The sequence below is a fragment of the Maniola hyperantus genome, chromosome 6 (genome assembly GCF_902806685.2).
Source record: "Maniola hyperantus chromosome 6, iAphHyp1.2, whole genome shotgun sequence".
NCBI lineage: Eukaryota > Metazoa > Arthropoda > Insecta > Lepidoptera > Nymphalidae > Maniola > Maniola hyperantus.
Genome location: NC_048541.1, coordinates 8,526,129 through 8,550,109, shown reverse-complemented (window position 1 = coordinate 8,550,109; position 23,981 = coordinate 8,526,129). Strand labels below are relative to the sequence as shown.

Sequence of the window (23,981 nt, the reverse complement as noted above, 5' to 3'; positions counted from 1 at the left end):
TAAGTCAAGCCATATAAAACATTGGATTGCGCAGCAAAACCACTTAAAGCTATTTCCCTAGAATTGCGTGATAGCAACACTTAATTTACAAGCTCCATTTAATTTCAACTATTTTGAGGCTCACGCTGGAATTTAAATATCTACAGATAAGAAACTCACGCGAATAGTACGCTGCCACAAAGCCCGCCTCGCTTAATTTACTCTCTAACATTATAATATTATGTATGAATGAACGCCAAAATTGTATGTAACAAAGGCCACAGAGCAAAGGGCACCGACGCTCTCGAATCTTGCCTTACCACATGCATTAATGTTTAGGGTGATATAGGTACTAATCTTTCTTTGTAAGATGGGAAATGGGACTCTATTTTTCTACTTGCCACTATAAAAATAGCATGAGGGATGATTAATGCCAAAGCTAGAAATTTTTAGGGTTACGTACCTCAAAAGGAAAAAAGGAACCCGTATAGGATTGTGTGTCTGTCTATCCGTCTGCACATCTGTCTGTCTGTCAGTCGTGTCTGTCAAAAAAGCCTATAGGATTAAAAGAAGCAAAAACAACGGAGTGCTATTAAATTAGAGGATGGAAATTGCGGATACGGATAAAAAAGCATCCTTTTTGGTGTTTCCAACATGTCACGTAAACAACGCAAAACTTTGATGTAGGTATCGTACATTCCCATTCCCATTGGAATTAAATAATACTATTATTTAAAAATTCAAAAAATAAAATCCATCCCAAAACAGTCGAAACAAACTTAAAAAAAGAGCCAAAATTTCGATCTTTTGAGTTTTTTAGCTTGTTCGCCTGATTATTATTTTGGGCTGAGATAGGTAAAGACATTGCTATTGATAAAAAATAAGATAAAATTTCCTTCAAAATGCTGGGGTGAAATATTTTTTTCATATAAATTGGCCTGGCTTTTTTTTACAAGAATTGCAAATTACCTGTTCTATTTTTTGTAGAAAATGCATGGGAATTGGCCTGGCTTTTTTTTACAAGAATTGCAAATTACCTGTTCTATTTTTTGTAGAAAATGCATGGGAATTAATTCTGACAATGTATAAGAAGCTGATATTGCAGAAGACGATATTATTGAAGACTAGTTGACCCGGTCCGGCTTCGCACGGGGAGCATACCTATTCCAACGAATTTGAAAAATGATTGAGAATTTATCAATTCTTCTCTCACAATTTGTGGGATGATTCATTTTGGCAATTTGAATCCGTCCACAAACAAAAAAACCGGCCAAGTGCGACAGACTCGCGCACTGAGGGTTCCGTACTACAATTGTATTTTATCGACATCTTGCGCGATAAATCAAAAACTACTTACTAGATTTCGTTCAAACCAATTTTCGGCGGAAGTTTGCATAGTAATGTACATCATGTATTTTTTTTAGTTTTATCATTCTCTTATTATTTTTAGAAGTTACAGGGGGGGGGACACATTTTACCACTTTGAAAGTGTCTCTCGCGCTAACTATTCAGTTTAGAAAAAAATGATACTAGAAACCTCAATATAATTTTTGAAGACCTATCCATAGATTACCTCACACGTATGGGTTTGATGAAAAAAAATTTTTGAGTTTCAGTTTTAAGTATGGGGAACCCCCAAAATTTGTTGTTTTTTTCTATTTTTGTGTGAAAATCTTAATGCGGTTCACAGAATACATCTACCAAGTTTCACCCGTATAGCTCTAATAGTTTCGGAAAAAAGTGGCTGTGGGATACGGACGGACAGACAGACAGACAGACAGACAGACGTGACGGATCTAAGTATAAGGGTTCTGTTTTTTGCCATTTGCCTACGGAACCCTAAAAATGGGGCTTAAAAATGGTAAAATATATTTTACAGTAGAATATTTTTAGTTCAGCAGAGTATGTCGTAGAAAAGGCCTTAAATACACAATCGAATATTTTATTCATCGCTTCAATGTTCGTTGTCGATGCGAAGGCACATCGCAACTCAAAGTGTAGAGATTAGAGCAGGGACCATCAATTACGAGTAATCCTTGGCACGTGAACGCCCATCGTAAACTCATGGAGATTAGTACATTTTTCCAATAGGTATGCCAGAATGGGGATTGTGTCAGATACGTAATAATTTATGTACATCATCATCATCATCATCATCAACCAATAGACGTCCACTGCTGGACATAGGTCTCTTGTAGGGACTTCCACACGCCACGGTCTTGCGCCGCCTGGATCCAGCGGCTCCCTGCAACTCGTCTGATGTCGTCCGTCCACCTAGTGGAGGGTCTTCCAACACTGCGTCTTCCGGTGCGAGGTCGCCATTCTAGCATCTTGGGACCCCAACGTCTATCGGTTGTACGAACTATGTGCCCTGCCCATTGCCACTTCAGCTCCGCAACCCGTTGAGCTATGTCGGTTACTCTAGTTCTCCTACGGATCTCCTTATTTCTGATTTGATCACGTAAAGAAACTCCAATCATAGCTCTCTCCATCGCCCGCTGAGTGACTCCGAGCTTTCTTATAAGGCCCATAGTTTTTTTTTTTTTTTTAAAGAATATTAGCCATATTAAATGACTAATATTCCCCTTTCCTCTCCAATTAAACGTCATGCTTGTGCTAGGAGTAGGTACGACAATAGTGCAACGGGCGGGGTTTGAACCGTCGACCTTTCGGTTTTCAGTCCACTCCTATACCGGTTGAGCTATTGAGGCTCTTAGTGCGAGTGACCACTTATGTATATTAATTTATGGACACTTTATTTTAATCATATTTAAATGTAATTAAACTCTTCGTATTTAAACTTTATTACTATGAAGAAAACTACGGCTTTAAGTTTGATAAATAAACATAGTGAAGTTTGTTTTGTTTGTAGGGGGTAATCTCTGGAACTACTCAACCGATTTTAAAAATTATTTTATCAGTAGTAAGCTATATTACTCCTGAGTAACATCCATACTAATATTATAAATGCGAAAGTCTGTCTGTCTGTCTGTTTGTCTGTCGAATATCCAAATCGGCTGAAAATATTATCTTTATGACATAGAGCCCAAAATAGCATTTTTTTGTCTGTCTGCCTTTCTATTCGCACATCACGCTAAAACTCGTGAATTGATTTGAATCTAATTTTTCATTCATATTGTATTTAGGTAATTAAAAGATAAAAAAGATTTAAAATATAATTAAACGGATATAATAATGCAATTTAATAATTATAAAATGACGATTCAAGGTACCATCAACATAACCTTTTTATCCGGCGTAGAGTCCGTTGTTGTAGAAACGGGCGGCGGGTCCCATACCGCAGGAATTTCTAAATCTTCAAAAGATAATGGATCGCTGGAAAAGAAAAGAACCTCCCGGGCTCGGAACTTTGTTGAATTCTTGACTCGTAATTAATAAAATTACTTTTTGGGAGCTTTCCTCGACTTCAAAGAATTTACAATAAAAGAAAAAGTTAAGTAGATGAATTATTTTGAATGATAAAGAGAATATTTTCAGACATTTATACATTTAGAGACCGAGTTATTATTATTCTCTAAGAAAAGTTTTTCGTGAATAGCTTAAGAGTTTTAGGCTGAATATTCCGATAGAAGGTACATTTAAAGCTTTTTTAAATTCAGATACAAGTTAGCCCTTTACCGCAGTCTCACCTGGCGGTAAGTGAAGATGCAGTCTCAGATGAAAGCGGGCTAACCTGAAAGGGGTATGACATTTTTCCCTTTGGTTTCTACACGGCATTGTACCGGATCGCTAAATCGCTTGGCGGCACGGCTTTACCGGTAGGATGGTAACTAGCCACGGCCGAAACCTCCCACCAGACCAGAAATATATATATATATTTTATTTTATTTTAAACTTAGTCTCTGCGTATGTCTGTGTATAACTACGCGTACCTCCTTGGTTTTGTGGTTAGCATGTTTGACTGCGGACGATGAGCTCCTGGGTTCGATTCCCGAGTCGGACTGAAAAATAGTTTTTCTAACAAGAACTCCGTAGGTACTAGCCCGGAGTTAGTAAGTTTATGTTGTTTCATCCTCGTGCCTTGGAGCCCATTGTAAAGCCGTTGGTCCCGAGCGTGACATCTCTCCGGTGGTGTCGGATTTCCGTCCCATTGGTCTATATAAAGGAAGGAAAGAAAGTGCCCTTATGTTTGCGGACACACTCGTTAACTACATCTTATACCTATCTTACGCGCAGATGCTAATCTCTGTAGAGATCGGCCGCCGTGGCCGAAATTCGGGCAAAAGTACATTATTACGTCTGTGTATTTGCTTTTACATATTATATATAATTTTACATTTATTTTAATTTTTCTAAACAGATTTCAACACGATTTTACCTTTATGTAAAACGTTTCACATAAAAGGTACTTAATAATACATTTAGTTCCATAGAATAAATAAGGCGCCCGTACGAAGCTGAAGCGAAATGAAATGAAATGAAATGAAATAATTTATTTGTGTGAATATGGGAAGCGAGTTTGCTATTGCGCTGGAACCATGTCTCATTAACACCAAAATGACGTCATTTTGACGTCATTTGACGTATATTTAAGTAAAAATATACCATCAGGTCGAAATTTTATTCTAGTGCTGACGTCACTAAAATGGCGGCCATGCGCATTAGTAATTTGCGGGACTTACCTATTTTTTTATTTTTTTTGTTAAAAGAATATTAACTGACTAATATTCCCCTTTCCTCTCCAACTAAGCGTCAGGCTTGTGCTAGGAGTAGGTACGACAATAGTGCAACGGGCGGGGTTTGAACCGTCGACCTTTTGGTTTTCAGTCCACTCCTTTACCGGTTGAGCTATTGAGGCTCTATGACGAGTAGTATATAATTTAGCTCTGAATAATTAACATAAAGATTATCTTTTAGGTATAACAGCACTTTGTGGCGCGTCACTTAAAATCTAATCTTTACGTCTTTCAACTCGTAAAGGGTCAGCAGCTTATCTTTAACTGATAGTAGCTAGCCCGCATGTCTGGTCGCAGTGCAACGAACCACAATTACATTGTACTTTCGTTTGCCAATGCTTCCATGGCATGAAATAACATACATCTATATGTATAAAACTAGCTTATGCCTGTGACTTCGTCCGCGTGGACTACATAAATTTTAAACTCCTGTTTTAACCCTTTAGGGATTGAATTCTCAAAAATCCTTTCTTAGCGGATGTCTACGCCATAATAGCTAACTGCATGCCAAATTTCAGCCTGATCCGTCCAGTAGTTTGAGCTGTGCTTGTGTGCGTTGATAGATCAGTCAGTCAGTCAGTCACCTTTTCCTTTTATATATTTAGATTCATCTATATGTTTAATACTTAATACTTGTCCTGACTGACTGACTGATTTAAATTAACACGCAGCCTAAACCGCTTGGGTTAAAAACTTGAAATTTTAACAGTAGGTTCATTTTGGTTAAAGGATTTTTGGAAATTCCAAATTCCTTCCCCTTTCCGATTTACAAAATATGACTTGATCGAAACCGGTGCGGGTCAGCTAGTCCTTACTTCCATACTAATATTATAAAAGCGAAAGTGTGTCTGTCCGTCTGTCTGTCTGTTTAATCGATTTATCGGGTACAGAGGTAGCTTGCTTACCGGGAACTTACATAGGCCACTTTTTATCCCGTAAAACCAAAAAGTTCCCACAGGATTTTAAGAAATCTAAATTCACGCGGATAAAATCGCGGGCATCATCTAGTATCTTATAAAAAACAATAATTAAAAAAGGTTAATTACCTCTGATCTTCATTTTAACATCATAATACATACTATTATATTACTGATGTTACCTACCTACAAGTTACAACACAAACTGTTCCGGTGCTGTTACAAAACCACCTGTCACATTGGAAACATTTATCATAATATTCAATAAGATCACCCTAAATTATTAAAGGTGTTGTATCAAAAATATTTAAGTCATACCTAACAGAATCTATAATGGAAAGTCGTCGTCGGAAATTTTTAACTAATCACCCGAGAAGCTTTTCAAAAGAACCATCAATTTCATCATCATCATCAACCCATTGCTGCCTCACTACTGAGAACGGGTCACCTCTCAGAATAAGAAAGGGTTTTTCATATTACACTACGCTAGCCAAGTGCGGATAGGCAGACTTCACACACCTTTGAGAATTTGAAGAAACTTTATTTAATTGCTTTAAACGCACACGAAAAGTTAGAGATGCATGGCCGGAATCGAACCGCGGACCCCCCGAATAGCAGGCCAACGTTTTAGCCACTAGCCTATCACCGTTTTAGTATAATACGGTATTGGCATATGTCAAAAATAAATTAATATTTCTTAGTGATTATTAAATAGAGGGTCTTCCAAAATACGTTAAATCCACGACCTTAGCTGTTAGTTTTAAGTGTAATAACCATTTTAAATTATCGATTTAACTAAAAAGAGCACTTCAAATCATTGTCACGTCACATGCCAGTATTTCATAGAAGCTCGCATAATGAGCGCGTGTTTTGACGTTAGATAAAAAGATACTGATTTGACTAAGTCATTTTCAAACACCGGATTTCACTGTGGGATTTCATAGCAACACCAAAACGTGCCCTAATTGAATAAAACCCGATTTCGATTCGTTGAAGGTAATAACTGAGCTGCCTTCCCGCTTTTGAGAAAACAATAACCAAGAAACATTGCGATGAAACCTTTATACAAAAGAGTCCCGCAATGAAGTTGCACGTAGAAGAATCTCCATGCAATAACGGGCATCGCTTCGACGAGGATTCCTGTGGAGCGCAGAGATATTGCGTACTTACTACGGCTTACTTTCTAATAACATCTACGATACCGCTTGTGGAAAGAGAAAAACACAAAACGGAATTAAACTACAGCCGCCTGGCTTCTTCTTCTTCCTTCCAATCTCGACTACTTAGATCGGCATGTATAAAATTTAGTGACTGTTGATTAGTATTAATGTCATAAATTATCTCTGGTATTAAAAGATGATGCGCGCCACTTAGTCCACGTGGAATTAGGTTTTTAAAAATCCCGTGAGAACTCTTGATTTTCCGGGACAAAGGTACCCTACGTTCATTCCTGGGATGCAAGCTACCTGTACCTAATTTCGTCAAAATCAGTTAAACGGATGGGCCGTAAAAAGCTAGCAAACAGACAGACATACACATTTATCTAAATTTAAATATTAGCCATTGTCAATCATGACTAACATTCGCCTTGCCCCTCCAGCTAAGCGTAAAAATTGTACTAGGAGTAGGTAGGTACTTACTATATTGCAACGGGTGGGATTCGAACAACCGAACTTTCAGATCTCAGCCCTCTCCTTTAACCACTAAGCTATTGAGACATTCGCAATTATAATATTAGTATGAAAGTATGGATTTCTTAACCTTGTCTAAAAACTTGTCTAAAACGATGCAAAAATATCACTCATCGATAAATTAAAAATAAATCTTCTCCAGTGGTAGGTAAAACACGTAGGTACTTCAAGGTATGGCTTTTGCATGTAGACATTGTAGACTTGTATACTCTGCAAATACGAGCCTCACCAGACTAATCACATTAGTGGCCGTGGCAGTGTTGGTAACTGCCTAAAACGCTCTAATTAGTATGCCAAGCTGAGCTGTAGCGTTACTGAAGTCATAATATATTATTGCTAGAATCCATTTCGTCTTACAACTAAATTAGTTCAAATTAGAGTTAAAGAAAAAATATTTCTTTTGGAACTGAGATTCACGTAATTTGAAAACTTACGGACCTTAATACTTAAATAAAGTGATCGTATTCCATGGGACGATAATCGAGAAGGAGAAGTACTGACAATACGTGTGACGTCAACAACAAGATTCGGTTGCATCGGATGTATTAAAGAAATGCTAATGACCTTTGCAAAGTTTGGCGCTGTCGTTACCTCTTGCTTATTTTGCTCTCAGCTCTGAAGGCTTAGACCGAGATCTATAGAGTACTGCTACTTTTACTTTGCTTAGATTGTTTCGGTTAAAACGGACAGATGCACACATAGAGTTGCACGCAATCTCAACCGCAATGCGTCGCTAGCTGAGTCTCTGTGAAAAAGGGCCCCGGATGGGTTTAAACCAATCGGGTTTATGTCAACTAACCACGTAAGTATCTGGAAGCATCTATATATACAAATGTTTTACGTAGCTACGTAATAATGATAACATGAGTAACGAGTACAGATGAATCGATTACCTAAATATGAAAACACAATTATGGCTGGACCGGTCGCATATTATAGCGCTACAAATACCAGCGAACGGCTAGACTAATCACATTAGTAGCTGATACAGAAGGCAATGGTAGTAACTACATATATGCACCTACCTACTAAATATGAAGAACTATATTTTATATGGTTCATGTTTACCATTACAGTGCTTAATCACATTATAAGCTGTTCGATACGCTATTATTTGCTCAACAGAATAAATACACTTACTGTTGTTTAATTTTTAAAGCATTTTGCGTTTCAAAACTTACTGAAAAGTATATTCTATCGTAACAGATCGTCTGGATTTCTTTCTGTTCTTTAATCCTTTAGCTCTTATGGTTTTCAATTTCATCATCAAATTCTTACCTGAATGAGATTATGTACATCTCAGCTTAAAAACTTTAACGTTTTTAATATATCGGCGTTTATCGTTATGGCAAATGGCATCTCGGGTTAAGGACTTTATTTATTTTGGTGAAAGATTTCGTTATTACTAGCTGATACCCGCAACTTCGTCCACGTGGGTTTAGGTTTTCAAAAATCCCGTGGAAACTTTTTGATTTTCCGGGATAGTAGTCTATGTTACTCTCAGTTCTTTACACTATCTCTATGCCAAGTCGACTGCTTAGTTAGAGCGTGAAGGAAGGACAAACAAAAACACACTTTTACATAATATAATATTAGTTTAGATGTTCATACAAAAAGTATATTTTTGCTTCGGCGATTTTGAGCTCTTCGTCTATTAAGCCATGATTTCAACATTGCACTAATATTATGTAGGTACTAGTTGCACAAGTGCAGGTAAATTGATTATTACCTTTAGTACACCATGGCTGCACTGATTACAGCAGTGTTGCACAAAGCAGACTAATCTCATTGGCGCCTGTTACAACTAAAGAGAGAACCAGCGCATGCCAGACCTTCGTTATTTTATAAAAGCTGAAAGTTTCACTGCGTATTGTCCCCAGCACAGGGAGGAACGATCAGCTACAATGAAGTTTGGTTCATGGTGGCTTTAGGGGATAATAGGTAATCAAGGTGTAAAAAATCTTACGTCAAAGTAAAAGTCTATTGTTTTATATCTATCTATTCTCTAGTCTATTGTGTTATCTCCCAAAGCCGCCATGATCCAAACTTCATAGTAGCTGATCGTTCCTCCCTGTGTTGGGAACAATTATACGACGAGAAACTTTCAGCTTTTATAAAATAACGAAGGTTTGGCGCGCGCTGGCTCGTAGTCCATAAAGGTTAGGTCGGAAACAACCTGAAATGCTGTAATTTGCATACCAGCGCGGACTCCATTAATCATACACTATGAACTGCACTTAACGTGTAGGGTTTCATGCTATTAGCTTCCAGACTATTTTGAGAAGTTACTCCTGTGATAAAATTTGTAATCTCACTAGGAGTCACAGTGGAGGTAATAAAATTGTGGTAATAAGGTTTAACAAAAGTTTATTGCTTGATCAAAATTAGTCTACGGTGTTAGGTCAGTAACATCACATGAGTCATTGACCTTCACCGTCTATGGGAGGCATTATCGCCCCTATCAAGGCATTGAGTAGATAATTCAAAAGCAGAAAATAGGCACAAAATTTCGTGGAAATAATTTCGCATCGTATTTTTATAGCTTTGTCATGTTAGCATGACAGAAGGATGAAGACCGAAGGTTGGAGGTTTACGTGTAAAGTTTTCCCAGTAAGCTCACCGCAGGGCGCTCCCCTATCAATTGATGTTTCCCCTCCCCTAACCCCGCCCGGAAGGCTCCACTAATGATTCCACTTGTTAGGGATCAACGTGGACCTCCGCCTGTGTCACACGATGAATTCAAATACTAACTTGATTCCTCTATGCTAGCGTCGTAGATTGCTCGTAGCCATCTCGTAGCAGACATTTTCATTGTAACCTTAGCGGAGGCCAGATAAAAGTAAATGAATATTATAACTCTTCACGTGCCATTTTAACTTTTTGTGTCATATTTAGTACTATTTTACTATTTATTAAGTTGAACCGTACTTTTGACATGATAGTTGACCCATAGAGTTAAAATGGCGCGTGAGGCGTCACTTTGTACTGACTATATAATTCAACGATACTACTTACTATATTAAAGTTGTAGTGCCACTTTTATTTATTACAGTAGTGCTGGATTGGATCGCTGAAATAGAATGCAATAGGAATAATGGAAGCACTCGTAGTGATAGCAGTAATTTCACAATGGTTAAGATTCAAGAGCAGGTCTCCTATTTGAGAATTCCGGGGCTCGATCCCGGACTTACATCTCTAAATTTCGGAGTTACGTACGTTCTATCAATTAAATATCACTTGCTTTAACTATAAGGAAAACATCGTAAAGAATTCTGTCTACCTAAGAATCCGCACTTAGCCAGCGTGGTCTATGGCCTAAGCCTTCTCATTCTGGGCGGAGACCTGAATTGATGTCACACCAACGTTGATGGTATTCGAGTGTCGAAACACTTCCGCGTTATAATAAACTGGATCTTAACTGTCTTGTTTTAAAACTCAAGTTTGTCTACACATCTACAGCCAGCGCTCCAAGCGGAAACGTTGCGAAATTAAAATCAGTGGCATTGAATTTTTAACTTCAATTCCAGGCTCTTTAGGTCTATTTTACTTTGACGTTATTGTGTTTTGACTCTCGAATTCTAGCAACGTCGGTGAGACGTAAAATCTAATACTAAGCGTACTGTGCTCACAAGTGGGCCGGGCTAAGGGTTGGAGTGACGATGAGGAAGGCCTAATAGTACTTACTGTCAAACTGTTGCGTTGCATGGGCGAGTAACGAGGCGAACACTCTGTCGTCGAGCTGTGTCTTTTGCGGGCGGTCTTCGTCGCTGCTGCTGTACCGGTCGCCGGCCCACTCGAGCGAGCGCTGGCGCCGCACGGCCGGCGTCGCGCTCGCCGGCCCGCCCGACAGCCCGCTCAGCGAGCCCGCCTTGGCACGACGACCCGCCCGCTCCATTACACTCGTCTTTATATCATTTTGCACATCTGAAACAATAACATATAACGTTTTTGTGTATGAAACTATAAATAATCCTAGTTTTTATATTCTAAGAAAAGTTAGTCCTTGAATGTAATCTCCTAGCAAGCGATGATGTGGAAGCGGGCTAACCTATAAGGGGCATGGCAGTTTATTAAACTTCAATGGGTTTCCTCGTGGCATTGTATCGGAACGCTAAATCTCTTGAAGGCACGGCTTTGCCAAGAGGGTCGTAACTAGTCAAGGCTGAAATTTCCCACCAGACCAGACCAGAGGCAAGAAATTAGAAATTGCCAAATTTGTCCTGTCGAGAATCGAACCCGTCTCACTGCGCTCACCACTGCACTCCATTTTTAATGCATTACAAGATAGCCCATGACTGCGGTCTCACCTAGTGGTAAGTGATGATGTAGTCTAAGTTGGTAGCGGGCTAACTTGGAAGGGGTATAGCAGTTCTTATTTATTACACCCCACACACCCATATCCCTTATCGGTTTCTACACGGTATCGTAGCAGAATTCTAAATCACTTTGTGGTAAGGCTTTGCCGGTAGGGTGTTAACTAGCCACAGCCGTAGCCTCCCAAGTCCCACCAGACACGCATATGTAAATGTAGCAAGACAGTATTTATTGACAAGTCAAATCAAATAATTCTCCTACACACCCTGCACTGACGACTGTATAAAAACTGATTTAAGTAATAGAGCTTAAAATAAGGTACGTAGCGAAAGGAGTGGCGCTGCATTTTATAAATATAAAGTAGAAAAATAGCCATAATATTTTCTCAAAGCAGTAACGACGTCGTGAGCGGAAAAGAACAACTGTAATAAAGAGCCTACAAGTTGTTTGGTTAGTGAGGCAACGTAAATAGAAGTAGGTGCGAGCGTGCGTGTCGGGGGCCTAATCCACTGGATTGTGTCGCGACGCCGCTCGTGCCCGACGGTTTGTTAACAATCGGACCGACATTATTTCTTATTGACTCAGAAACGAACGCCTTGGTACCGTTCCCATTTACGGTAACGGTTCCTGTACACTGGTCCTCATTTTATTACCTTTTTATAGAACTTGACTGAGTTTGGACAATCTTTTAAGGTCTCGGCAGCTTAAATGCCTATAAGTCACCTAAAAGAAAAGCTGCTGAACAAAACTGTAACACAATGCAACTGATACATTCGCGTACATTTAGGTTTTTAAAAATCCCGTGAGAACTCTTTGTTTTTCTGAGATAAAAAGTATCCTACGTCACTCCCCAGGCCGACGTTCGACGTTCAGAAATTTCCGTTTCGACGTGATTGAAGGACAAACCAACAAAACAAAAATAAACACACTTTCGTATTTATAATCATGTGTAGTGATTTTCATATTTGCTTGAAAACAAAACGTAAAATTTTTACGAGACATTTCATCGCGATCAAGTCTCATCTGGTGACAGAAGAGCTGGCTAATTTTTGCGCAACGGATCAGCCTGGCTGTTCAGCGCGTAAATGCAGCTAGTATTTTTGGCACGCACCGTTCCACGCGGGCATGATCTGTATAGTAAATAGATACGTATAGCCAGCTTTAAGTTTTATTGTAATATTTTCAATTTAAAAAGATCCTCGCGATGTTTTCCTTCACCGTTAAAGAAAGTGATACTGTATTACTTAAAACCCACAACTCCAATAAGTTAGAGGTTCGTGCAGGAGATCGAACCCGGACCTCCCGACTGCAAGGCCGACGCGACGTTCAAACTGACCAGACCGATCACAACTTGACAACACTTACTAAGCAGTGTTACTCCTTACATAATATACTTGTAAATGATTTAAATAATATTGGTTTTCAAGCGAATGAAAACAAAATGTAAAATTTTAAAATTACTTGAATGAATTTTGCGTGTGCAGCGATTGTTACAATTGCAGTAGATACTCATTTCTCATTTCGTATCCACAGAATAAACAGAGGTGATTTCATTAGGGATTCAGCGCAATGCCACAGACTTTAAAAGAACATGAAAGGTGCAATAAATCTAAATAATAGCTCTTTAATAATATTACATCGTATTTGTACTTTTCCTATGCTTTTTTTTTTTTTAATTAAGGCGAGTGACATTTTTATCGTTGAAAGACTAAACTATGTATCGATCGCTTATTTTGTTTATCCACCCAAACATAGCTACCCTAGGGTGTATACTCGGAACCGGCACCGCGTAGGCAGTGGAGTCCCGCAGGGCTCGGTACTGGGGCCGGCGCTCTGGAACGTTGGTTTCGATTGGCTCCTGCGGGGTCCACTGCTTCCAGGGATGAGGGTGCTGTGCTACGCTGACGACACCCTGGTCACTGCCCGTGGGGAGAATTACGAGGCAGCGGCTCGCCTTGCCGAAGTTGGCACGTCCATGGTGGTGGACAGGATCAGGATGCTGGGCCTGAAGGTCTCAATCACCAAAACAGAGGCTCTCCTATTCCACGGCCCACGCAGAGGTCCACCCCGGGGTGCACAAATTACCGTCCAGGGCACAGTCGTGGAGGTTAAGGCCTGTATGAAATACTTGGGCCTTACCTTGGACGGACGATGGGGCTTCGGAGCGCATTTTAGGCAGCTCAGTCCCAGGCTTATTAACGCCGCCGCAGCCCTCGGTAGACTGCTGCCAAACATTGGAGGACCTGGGTCTAACTGCAGACGGCTGTACGCGGGAATTGTGAGGAGTATGGCACTGTATGGGGCGCCTGTGTGGGCCCACGCCTTGACTCCGCAAAATAAGATCCTTTTGCGTAGACCGCAGAGAATAATAGCTGTGCGCAATATCCGGGGGTACCGTACAGTGTCATGGACCGCTGCTACGCTGCTCTCGGGTGACCCACCGTGGGAACTACAAGCTGAGGTGCAAGCGGAGGTGTACCGATACCGAGCTGGACTGAGGGCTCGGGGTGAGTGGCCAAGTGCGGAGGAGGTTCAAAGCATGAGAGCCACTGCACACACGGTCCTGATCAGCAGATGGAAGGAGGACTTGCAAAACCCTATTGCGGGCACACTGACTGTCGAAGCAATACAGCCTCAACTAGAGCGCTGGCTGAAAAGACGTCACGGGACCTTAACTTATCGACTGGTGCAGGTGCTTACAGGACATGGCTGTTTCGGTGAGTACCTGCACCAGATTGCGAGGCGGGAAGTGACCCCAGCCTGTCACGAATGCGGTGCTCCATCCGATACGGCACAGCACACCCTGATGGAATGCGCAGCCTGGGCGCCGCAGAGGCATCTATTGTCGTTCACCTTGGGCACTGATCTATCGCTCCCAAGCGTGATAAGCGCAATGATCACAAGCGAGACTTGTTGGACGGCAGTAGTGTCTTTCTGCGAGCAAGTGCTCGCATTAAAGGAGGCGGCTGAACGAGAAAGAGAGCTGGATCCCAACGCTCATCCCATACGCCGTAAACGCCAAGGGCAAAGGAGGCGCCGATATGCTCACTACCTCGGGCCGTAAACCCGAGGAGGAAGGCAGGGGCATCCTGTAGGGAAGCCCTGTGAGGCATCTGTACCGCTGAGACGGCATAGTAGTATGCAAACTGCGTTCCTGTGCCGCCTCATCATGGCGCTGACGGGTCCGCTGGGTTTTAGTGGGTATTCTGGGTTACAGTGAGTCCCACATACCTCCCCGGAAGAAACGTGGTTCAGCTGCGTTTCTTCCGGGGAGGATGCGTAAAAGCATTTCCCAGCGAAAAAAAAAAAAAAAAAAAAAAAGGGTGTATACTCGGAAACGTGTATCCGTCTATCCACCCCAGACTAAAAAATAAACATAGCCCCGTGAAACGGTGGGTATAGAGACGAACACACATTTCTGAGTATAAACCCTAAGGTAACTATTTTGAAGTGGATAAACGGAATAAGTCGTATCGATAAGTTAAGTTGCTAGTAGAATTATTAAGTTGACAGAAAACTTAGTAGAGCTACAACCATAGCTGAATAGACTCTTATAGACTTACAATCGGAATTATCTACTAGCTTCAGTTAGCCTGCATTCAGTGGCAGATCTTTAGATAATGTCATTCAGCGCAAGCTCATAGTGGCTATGATGGACTGTTGGGTTTAATACCAAGTAGATCCCCTGTTTACCCGGTTGGGTCACAGCGTTAATAAATTCGCTTCCTTTAGACTCCATCTATTGCCGTTTCTCCTCAATATTGACTTTCATTATACACATTTAAAGCTTTATTAAAGTTCTAACGTTCGTGCATGTAATGAAAGTGTTTTTTTGGCGCTATGTAAATTCCTCTTTCAAGTTGCCTTCGTAAAACTTTAGAAGGAAGTATTTGATTATTTCTTGGGAGCAAACTTTGACTGTTTATTGCGTTCAGATACGTAAATATAGTACGCGACAGGTCGAGATTGCTATCGGGGTGGAGACGCCCAGCACACCCGCACAGCCCCCGCGCTAACCTGGTGCGGGATAATAGCGCGTGTGACGTGCGGGTATGCAGGGCGTCCGACTCCCCACCTCATACCCTGATATCCATCTTGACCTTTATGTTGATATCAAATATTTGCCTTACTCATATAATTACTTTTCTAAAGTTTTATTTTAAGGATGAACTTAACTTGGTATGAGCCCATACTATACACTTGTAAGTACAGTGAAAATAGACTTATATTCAATTCTAATTTGTATTGTATCTATCTACTTGTATTACGAGTATGTATACTACAGCATCCATGCCCATATGCGTATAGTACTACCTATCAGCAATGTCATGAATAACATAATAACTGCATTTAGGAATACATGTATGTATGTCAAATAAAACACATTACAAAGAGATCAGTTGGTATTGCGGTTCCCTAGATCACGTATAAAATAAGCGCCCGGCCAATAGGGAGGCAGGCATGAGAAAAATGTGCTCTACGAGTCCACTCGATATGGTGTTAAAACTGCATCTTGTATGATCTGCAGATAAAAAGCAGATTTCATAATCAGATAAGATTATTCCTGAGAAAAACTGTAACTTTTACATAGCACACATAAAACAATTTGAGCCCTTGACGCTTCTTCGCAACGTAGCATTTTAAAGAAGTATAGTAACTAAGTGTATTGTCAGATTAATTCAAAATGGGTACACGTCTGTCAGTTACCCACTTGTTGTGTTGTTGTTATTAATTACAGTAAATTAAATCGCTTAGATATCAATAGCAGCTCTATTTACAAATCCGTGTAGATCCGTGTAGCTATGTTAATCCGAGTTGTGTTATTGGATATCTAATTACAATCGCCTCGTAAATTAATTAACCCCTAATTCTGTATTGGCATATATCTGTCTTAGCCAATATAGGAGAATACGTGTAGGACAGGAGACAATGAGCACCTATATTACGTCATCTGTACCTTCACTACCCATAATATTATACCTAAATGAAAAAGTGTTTATTGTTGATTTGTATATTTTGTCCTTCAATCACGCCGTACCTAATACGTACGTAATTTTTTTCATGGATTTATTTTAAAACCTGGGGAGCGACATTGGCTACTTTTATCCTAGAAAATCAAACAGTTCTCACGGGATTTTGTACACCTAAATCCACGTGGACGAATTCGTGGACATTTACATAAAGTGGGCATTAAACACTTTCCTTAAAATGATTAGGTAGGTTTACAAGTTCCAAAATCTTCAATGAAAATGAAATTGCCTATAAATAGTACTTACTTAGTCAGACTTTTTAAATAAAATATGATCAGAATGTTCTACTGCAACGTGGCTCAAATGACGCGAACTTTGTATCACTAGCTCTTAGCGCAATCAATGACTGAGGTAGCGTATATAGAGCTATTCAGTCATTTTATGAATGCAGTCAGTCGTGCAATGCAACTGAATTGATTGAGTTCTCTGTTTGCGATTTTGCCGTGAAATACGGTAGATCATGTGCTTTGATTCAACGTGACTAATTTAAGGTACCTATAAGGTACAATATTCCTTAGCGCATATTAAACGCTGCGTATGCTAAGCGCAGTATTATATAATTACGCAGTGCGTCCTTGCTTACCAGGTAATCAAACGCACAACATTTCTATAATTTTCGATTTTACTATTATTGTGGCAATTGTACATGACATATTATATACCTTTATATAAGACTATGCTCGCGACTTCATCCGTGTTGATTAACTTAGATTTTTTCCTAATTTAATCACATGGGAACTCTTGAATTTTGTGCATCTTTGGCACTGCACTGCACTCTTTGGCATCCCAACCTCTTACAGTTCTTCGAACTATGTAAGGCATGAATATCTTTGATTTTATGACAGAGTAGGCACTAATTGTCATAATTTTATGTAGGTATGCAAAGCATCTATGGCACTATATGCAGAAATTCAACACAGCATCGTAAATATCTCACTAATACCAACATACGTTCGTATTTATTATGATTTACGATCTTTAGTGACACATATGATTTAGGCAGTTCGATCAACTGGATAATGCAGTAAATCTATCACAGAATTAACCGTTGAAATGCAAAATTCGATGCGAAGCCGTGAGTAACTAGTCCCTTACCAAAAAGAGACAAACTAAAACATACGTAGGTACTTATTTTATAACTAGCTTATGCCCGCGACTTCGTTCTCGTTGGCTACATAATTTCAACTCACTATTTCCCTTCCCTTCACTATCCCCTTAGGGGTTGAATTTTCAAAAATCTTTTCTTAGCGGATGTCTACGTCATAATAACAATCTGCAATTCTGCATCTCTAAGATAAAAACTATTCTTTTTAAACTCTAAACTCTATTTTTAATAGTTTCAGTTTTCAGCTCACGCTCTCAAAATAACAACACTAGTATATGAAAAGGAATGCCAGTATCACCACAGTATGACGTCCGCTAATTTAATCCAGCTAGATAATCCGCTATCGAATCTATGGGGCCACGGAATCCACACGTTAATTGGGTTGCTTTTAATCCTCTACAATCGACTTTCGACTCGTTTCCGCTGGTTAAATAAGCCCAATAATTATCAGTAGATTTTACCTATGGATGTTAAGAGTTAAATTGATAAATTGTTTCAAGATTCCATTACTACGATGTGTTTCGAAATTTTACACAAGTCCTTTACAAATCATGCTCTTTTATAATTTTTTTATGGAAATTCCTACGGATGTGGAATAAAGATTAGGTATTCTTGCTGCCTGCTTGCTGCAACAGTGCCAACAACACAATTTAGCCAATTGTGAGAGAGTTTCGTCAATCCCTACTACAAGTAGTAGGTATCTGATGGACCAGTAGTGCATAATCGGGCACAGTATGACGCCCGCTAATGTAATCCGGCGGCTATAATCTGATATCGGATCCAGAATCCAGACGAGCGCGGACTCTGCGCCAGTTAATTGGGTTGCGTTTAATCCTGCACAACGCAATTTGAGACTCACTTCCGCTCTCCAATAATATCCGCGCTTTATATATTTTAAAAAATTGCAATTAAGCAAAAAGTCGAGACATTATTACTATCTTACACAGATTTTTTTAATATTAACTACCTGTCCTTTATAGAAAATTTATACTTAATTTATATTTGTCACAAAGCACAAGATTTAGTTTTAGATTAGTCCAAACGTTATAATTGGCCCCGATTCTCTAGTCTCTCTCTAAACTAAATTTAGAGTATCTGCATCCTTTTCTTTTTACTAATGCTAAAAAAGGAACGGAACATGACATGAATTTTAGTGCACAGTTACAAATTTAAACAGTAGGTTCGTGAGTCCGTGCTAAAATCACGGGTTTTACCATCTAAAAATTAAATTTAGAAATGTCACACTGCTTCTGTCCTTTTCATATTACAATAGTAAGAAGAGGGTGCGAATACTCTAAAATTAGGTTGTGCTTAGACTCGGTGCCAGTTTTCTGAGTAAGTTTTAGTCCTTTTTAGTATTAAGTTCTTAGACCGCTTAATATAACTTTTATTTTAAAAAAGTTTTTTACTTTCAACTGTCTTTGGTTTGCCAGATTTAAGTAAAAATTGCTAGATTTAAAGTAACATGGGTTTAAATATTTGTTTTTAAACTCTTGAGATGGTGTAACTTTGAAACTGAAAATTTTAACGGAAATTCGGAAAACCACAGACGTGATATTAGTTCCCAGATCGTAATCTACAAAATTTCATTGAGTGTGATTGGTAGGTGCTATAGGGTGAGAGCCAAACTAAGTTTGTTTGGAGCACACTACGAATAAATCCCTCTTAAAACTAGGATGTAGGTATAACATGTTTCCTCTGATTTCCTGTAATTTCAGGCACGTCATAATATGTATTTTTGACATATTCAATCTGTATACCTACTTCGTCACTATTGAATATCAGGATACACATAATATTGGATATACGAGAAGGTAGTACAATATAATGGAAGCGCTGTATAATGTCCGATAATGCAATCTAGCGAGTCTAATCTGATATCCAGACTCCGGTCCAGGTGGAAGCAGACTCCGTGCCATAAATTAGTTTTGCGCTAAATCTCTGACCAAGGAACTTTAGACTTGTTTGCTCTCCCCAATAATATTCACGTTAATATGATCCGATAGCTGAGCTACCGGGTTCAGACTTATAATAATGAAATTTAAAGTTGCGTCGTTGCAAGTGTTCGCAAATATGTTCCCACTTTCCATTCTGAGTTAGTTTAATTTAGAAAACGATCTAGTGTAGTGCAGCTTTAAATATCTTCTCTTGAGGAAAACTTTTAACGGAGTTAATTACGGAGCATAGCACAAACGACTTAACATCAATGTTCTTCACTCGTGTAAGTTTCCGTGTTAAGAAACGTGGCAAAGAAGTTGCATAACCTTTCAAATTAAAACGGATTTTTCAAATCATGATGCTAAAAGACAATAATATTATAAATCCGCTATCTCCTTCTAAAGGTCGATGTATGTATGTACATAACTTTCTGCCGCGTACTGTAAGTGCCTAGGTACCTACCTATTATAAGATACCAACCTCTAGAAAATAAAAACAATTTAACAAATATTCCACTTCAGAAACCTTAAGTGATCACAATCACTGTCTCGTTCTTATTTAGTAATTTCACGGTCGGTAAATGCAATAATCTACACCAAAGAAAATGATTCAATCTCGCCGTAAATACATGGCCGTTTCCGAATTTCCTTTGAGACATTGAGCGTGCACCCTGTGTTACGAGCCGGCACGTTGCTCTGAACTTTGGAATTCCAATTTTGAAAAGTTTCCCAACAAGAGCCAATATTGACAGTCACTGTCAGAAACCCACTTAGCGATGGGTCATCTTCGTAAATTCTGTAAACAACTTTTGTCATAAGTAAGTTTTAGTTCGCGAATAAAGCAATTTATTATATCAAAGAAAGATAAATAGATAGATACACGAATATGTATGGTAAGTTGTAATAATGGTAAACCAATTGTTACATTAAAACTTACAACCTCATCCATCCCCACATAAAAATAAGTAGGAATAATCAATAGTAGGTATAGGTACCCATCTAACCATAGACTGATTATATTACATCTAACTAATATTATATTTTCTTTGGAATGACGTGTAAACATAAAGAGGCTACTTAATCATTACTTAATATAAAAAAATTATAAAAATACTTAAACCAATGAAAATTTCTTCAGGAACTTGTGTGATTTTAGGACGAGTAAAAACTACAAGGTCGCGTCATTGACATGCAATAGGCCTTAGTATGGTTAATAATTATAATAATAATGAGTGCCGACTGCCGATAGATGTAAAAAGTAAACTAATGTTATTAGGTACGGTTTTAATTTACAGATTACAATCTAAAATCGATTTAGGAACCTATAAAAACACTGTCATTTCATAGTTTTAAGTTTTCATCTCTGTCGACAATCGGTTTATTAATTTTTACACATTTACTAAAGTACAAGCAATTTTATTTCAACGCCATCTACTTAAAGGATGTGGAACTGTGAAGCTTTCTCGCTGCTAAGCTCCACCTAGTGTAAAGCTTCTGAACTACGATGGTAAAACTGCAGTTACGACCGCAAATGTAGCGACGTGAACGGTTTTCCGTGAGCTTTCCACACTTTTGCGGTCGCCAAGCGGACATGTTTACAATCATCGATTTTAAAGGTGTTATTAAAAACTAATGATAATACATTTTACATAAGTCTTACTTAGGTACATACCTAGCAGAACAGATAGTAGATATATTTTCTTAACTGACTATAAAAATATTATAAAATGTGTCGCTATGTATAATATGTGTTCACTTTTTTGTATGAGCTTTATCTACTGATCTGGACTTTTACGAACCAATAAAAAATGGCGTCACCATAAAACAACAAAACAAATAATTAACTCTGCCTGATTAATTTTCTGATTAACATCTGATGTAAATAGCATAAAAAGTAGGTATTCCAACTCAGAATATTTTGTTAGCGTGCAATGCATTTGTAATAGCAAAAAATATTACAGAATGCAGTCACAATATCCACTTCGCTTCAGGCTCAGTAGGCGCCCCTGCAATAATCTGTTGTTGTTGAAGCAAAGCAAAGCTTAAATATAGGCGGTTGGTTCCTAGCTACTACCTACTATTAAATTGTTGTTATAAATCTCATGAACTGCTGAGAACTATTGTATAAATAAGTAGGTAGGTACCTATGCTAAAATGAAACTTACGAGTATTTTATGTAGCTTTTGCGCTATTTGAACATTGTGAATTAAATATTTCATCTTAGTGGTAAGATGACGACGCCCTCCCCGGCGCAGTGGTGAGCGCTATTTTCCCGAAAATTATTTTTTTATACTACATAGGCAACTCTGTACAGCAAGAAGTAGGTATAGTTACCTACATTCTGCCACCAAAAAGCTTTTGACGGTGTCCGGTGATTCCTGAGCATGGTTCAATGAGCTTATACGCGTTTTAGCATTTATTATATCAGTTTAGTAAATGACTTTCACACACAGCATGTTATTAATTTAAATAGAATCTTTGAAAAGAGCAACTGACGAATTTCTTGCTGGTTCTTTTCGGTAGGAAAGGCATTCCGAACCAGTGCATACCTCAACTCGGCTATACCAGTGCGCCTTGCGCCTTATACAATAAACATCGAGAGCAATTTGATAAATAATTCAGCTGTATTTAAATTAATTAAAGCACTCAATTAATGTTAATGGTATTTTAATTAATGATTACAAATTGAAACTCATTTTAGGTGCAAGCTTAACAAAAACATTCATCTCTACATTTTACCACGGAAATTATTTGTTGACATAAGTATCTGGTTACAACTGCATTACGGTGTAGGAACACTGTAGGTATTATTACTAGCAGTGAATTGTGCTCAAGAACAATCAAAGGACTGGAGCAGCAAGCACGGAGCCAGCGACCTACTCACCTCTTCAACTCCAGGTAACCTACAAATAGTTTAAATACTGTCTGCCTGAAAATAAATTTTACTAGCTGATGCCCGCGACATTGTCCGCGTGGCTTAAGGTTTTTAAAAATCCAGTGACAACTCTTTGATTTTTCGGAATGAATAAATCGGATCGCCGGATTTTTAAAAACTCATATCAATGCGGACGAAGTTGCGGCATCAAAAACTTAAAAGTTAAAATAAAAAAATTAATATAATATTTACAAAAATAATTTTCCTTTGTCTGATTTGGGGGAGAGTCCCCCAAAACCACCCTCCTGTCTACGGTCATGTTGGACCTATTTCGAAGTTTTAACTACTAAAAAAACTTGATTTTACCTAATCATAAGCCACAAAATATTAAGGTGAACATTATTGATGACTACTCAGATTAGACTCTTCATACAGAACAATAACAGCAATCTGAACAATCCACTGAAGCGGACTAGTAAACTTAGACATGAAACAAACAGTTTCGGGGCGATTGTCTGCTCAAAACAATACATTTCCGTTCTATACCTCAGGCGTGTCTAAACAACCTTTTTATTAGAATAAAATACATACTTATTTTATTATTATATTATTGCCACAAAGAGATTTTTTATCAAACAACATTGAACAAGCAAAACAAAGGATAGTCATGTTTCAGACGCGGAGCTTATAGTAATTTCAATTATAAATTATTACACGTAATATTATATTACCAACGGTAGCTGAAATTAGGACGGTAAAGTCACAGACACTAGTTATTCCATTTGATTTGAATAAAAACATACTTTACCACCATAGTTATTATTTAGTTACATTTTTTGTAAGTTATAGGTACTCGAAAATACTATCTTATTCCAAGGAATATATACCTAAAGACTATCAATCTTGGACATTGCTCGAAAAAGATTTAGGTAAAGCTTATTTTTGGTGTGGCTGACAGTGCGATAGTGTAAGGCCCATTACAGGCAAATTATGGCGCCATTATTGTCCGCGTGTTCCGCGTCCTCTCGTGAGCTATACCTAGTCTGGGTCAATGAGTTTTATGTAAGAGATTCCTTCTAACGCTCTTCTGATAGAAATAGTTTGGGAAATGATACAAGGGGCTCTAGATCACATTAACACCATCATCACCATCGCCAGTCCACTTCTGACAAAAGCGGGGTGATTCGCTAACGTTAATAGTGTGATTTTTATATTATAATTTTTTAAATTTATTTATTTATTTTATTTTATTATTGGCATCCAAAACAGATAATTCACACCAAGCGAGATAAAATCTAAAAATATATAAACAAGATAGTATTAGAAGCTATCGAAAAATATCAAATTAAGATTTTAAAATTATAAAAAGAATTATAAAATTCATTTTATAATTTTGATGAATCTCGACTGTGACGTCTTTTGTGTGTGTGTTTTAC

The 23,981-nt window shown here is 38.5% G+C and overlaps 1 protein-coding gene across 6 annotated transcripts in view; it reads right to left on the bottom strand.

The window, feature by feature from the left end:
- The window catches only part of Ten-a (tenascin accessory), a 411,424-nt gene that overhangs the window by 296,152 nt on the left and 91,291 nt on the right, over nt 1-23,981 (bottom strand). For all 6 annotated transcript variants that reach the window (XM_069499423.1, XM_069499424.1, XM_069499425.1 and 3 more), the window contains exon 2: nt 10,969-11,208. In XM_069499423.1, the coding sequence (XP_069355524.1) occupies nt 10,969-11,179 (211 nt within the window). In that variant the 5' untranslated portion in view covers nt 11,180-11,208. The remainder of the gene's footprint in view (nt 1-10,968; nt 11,209-23,981) is intronic.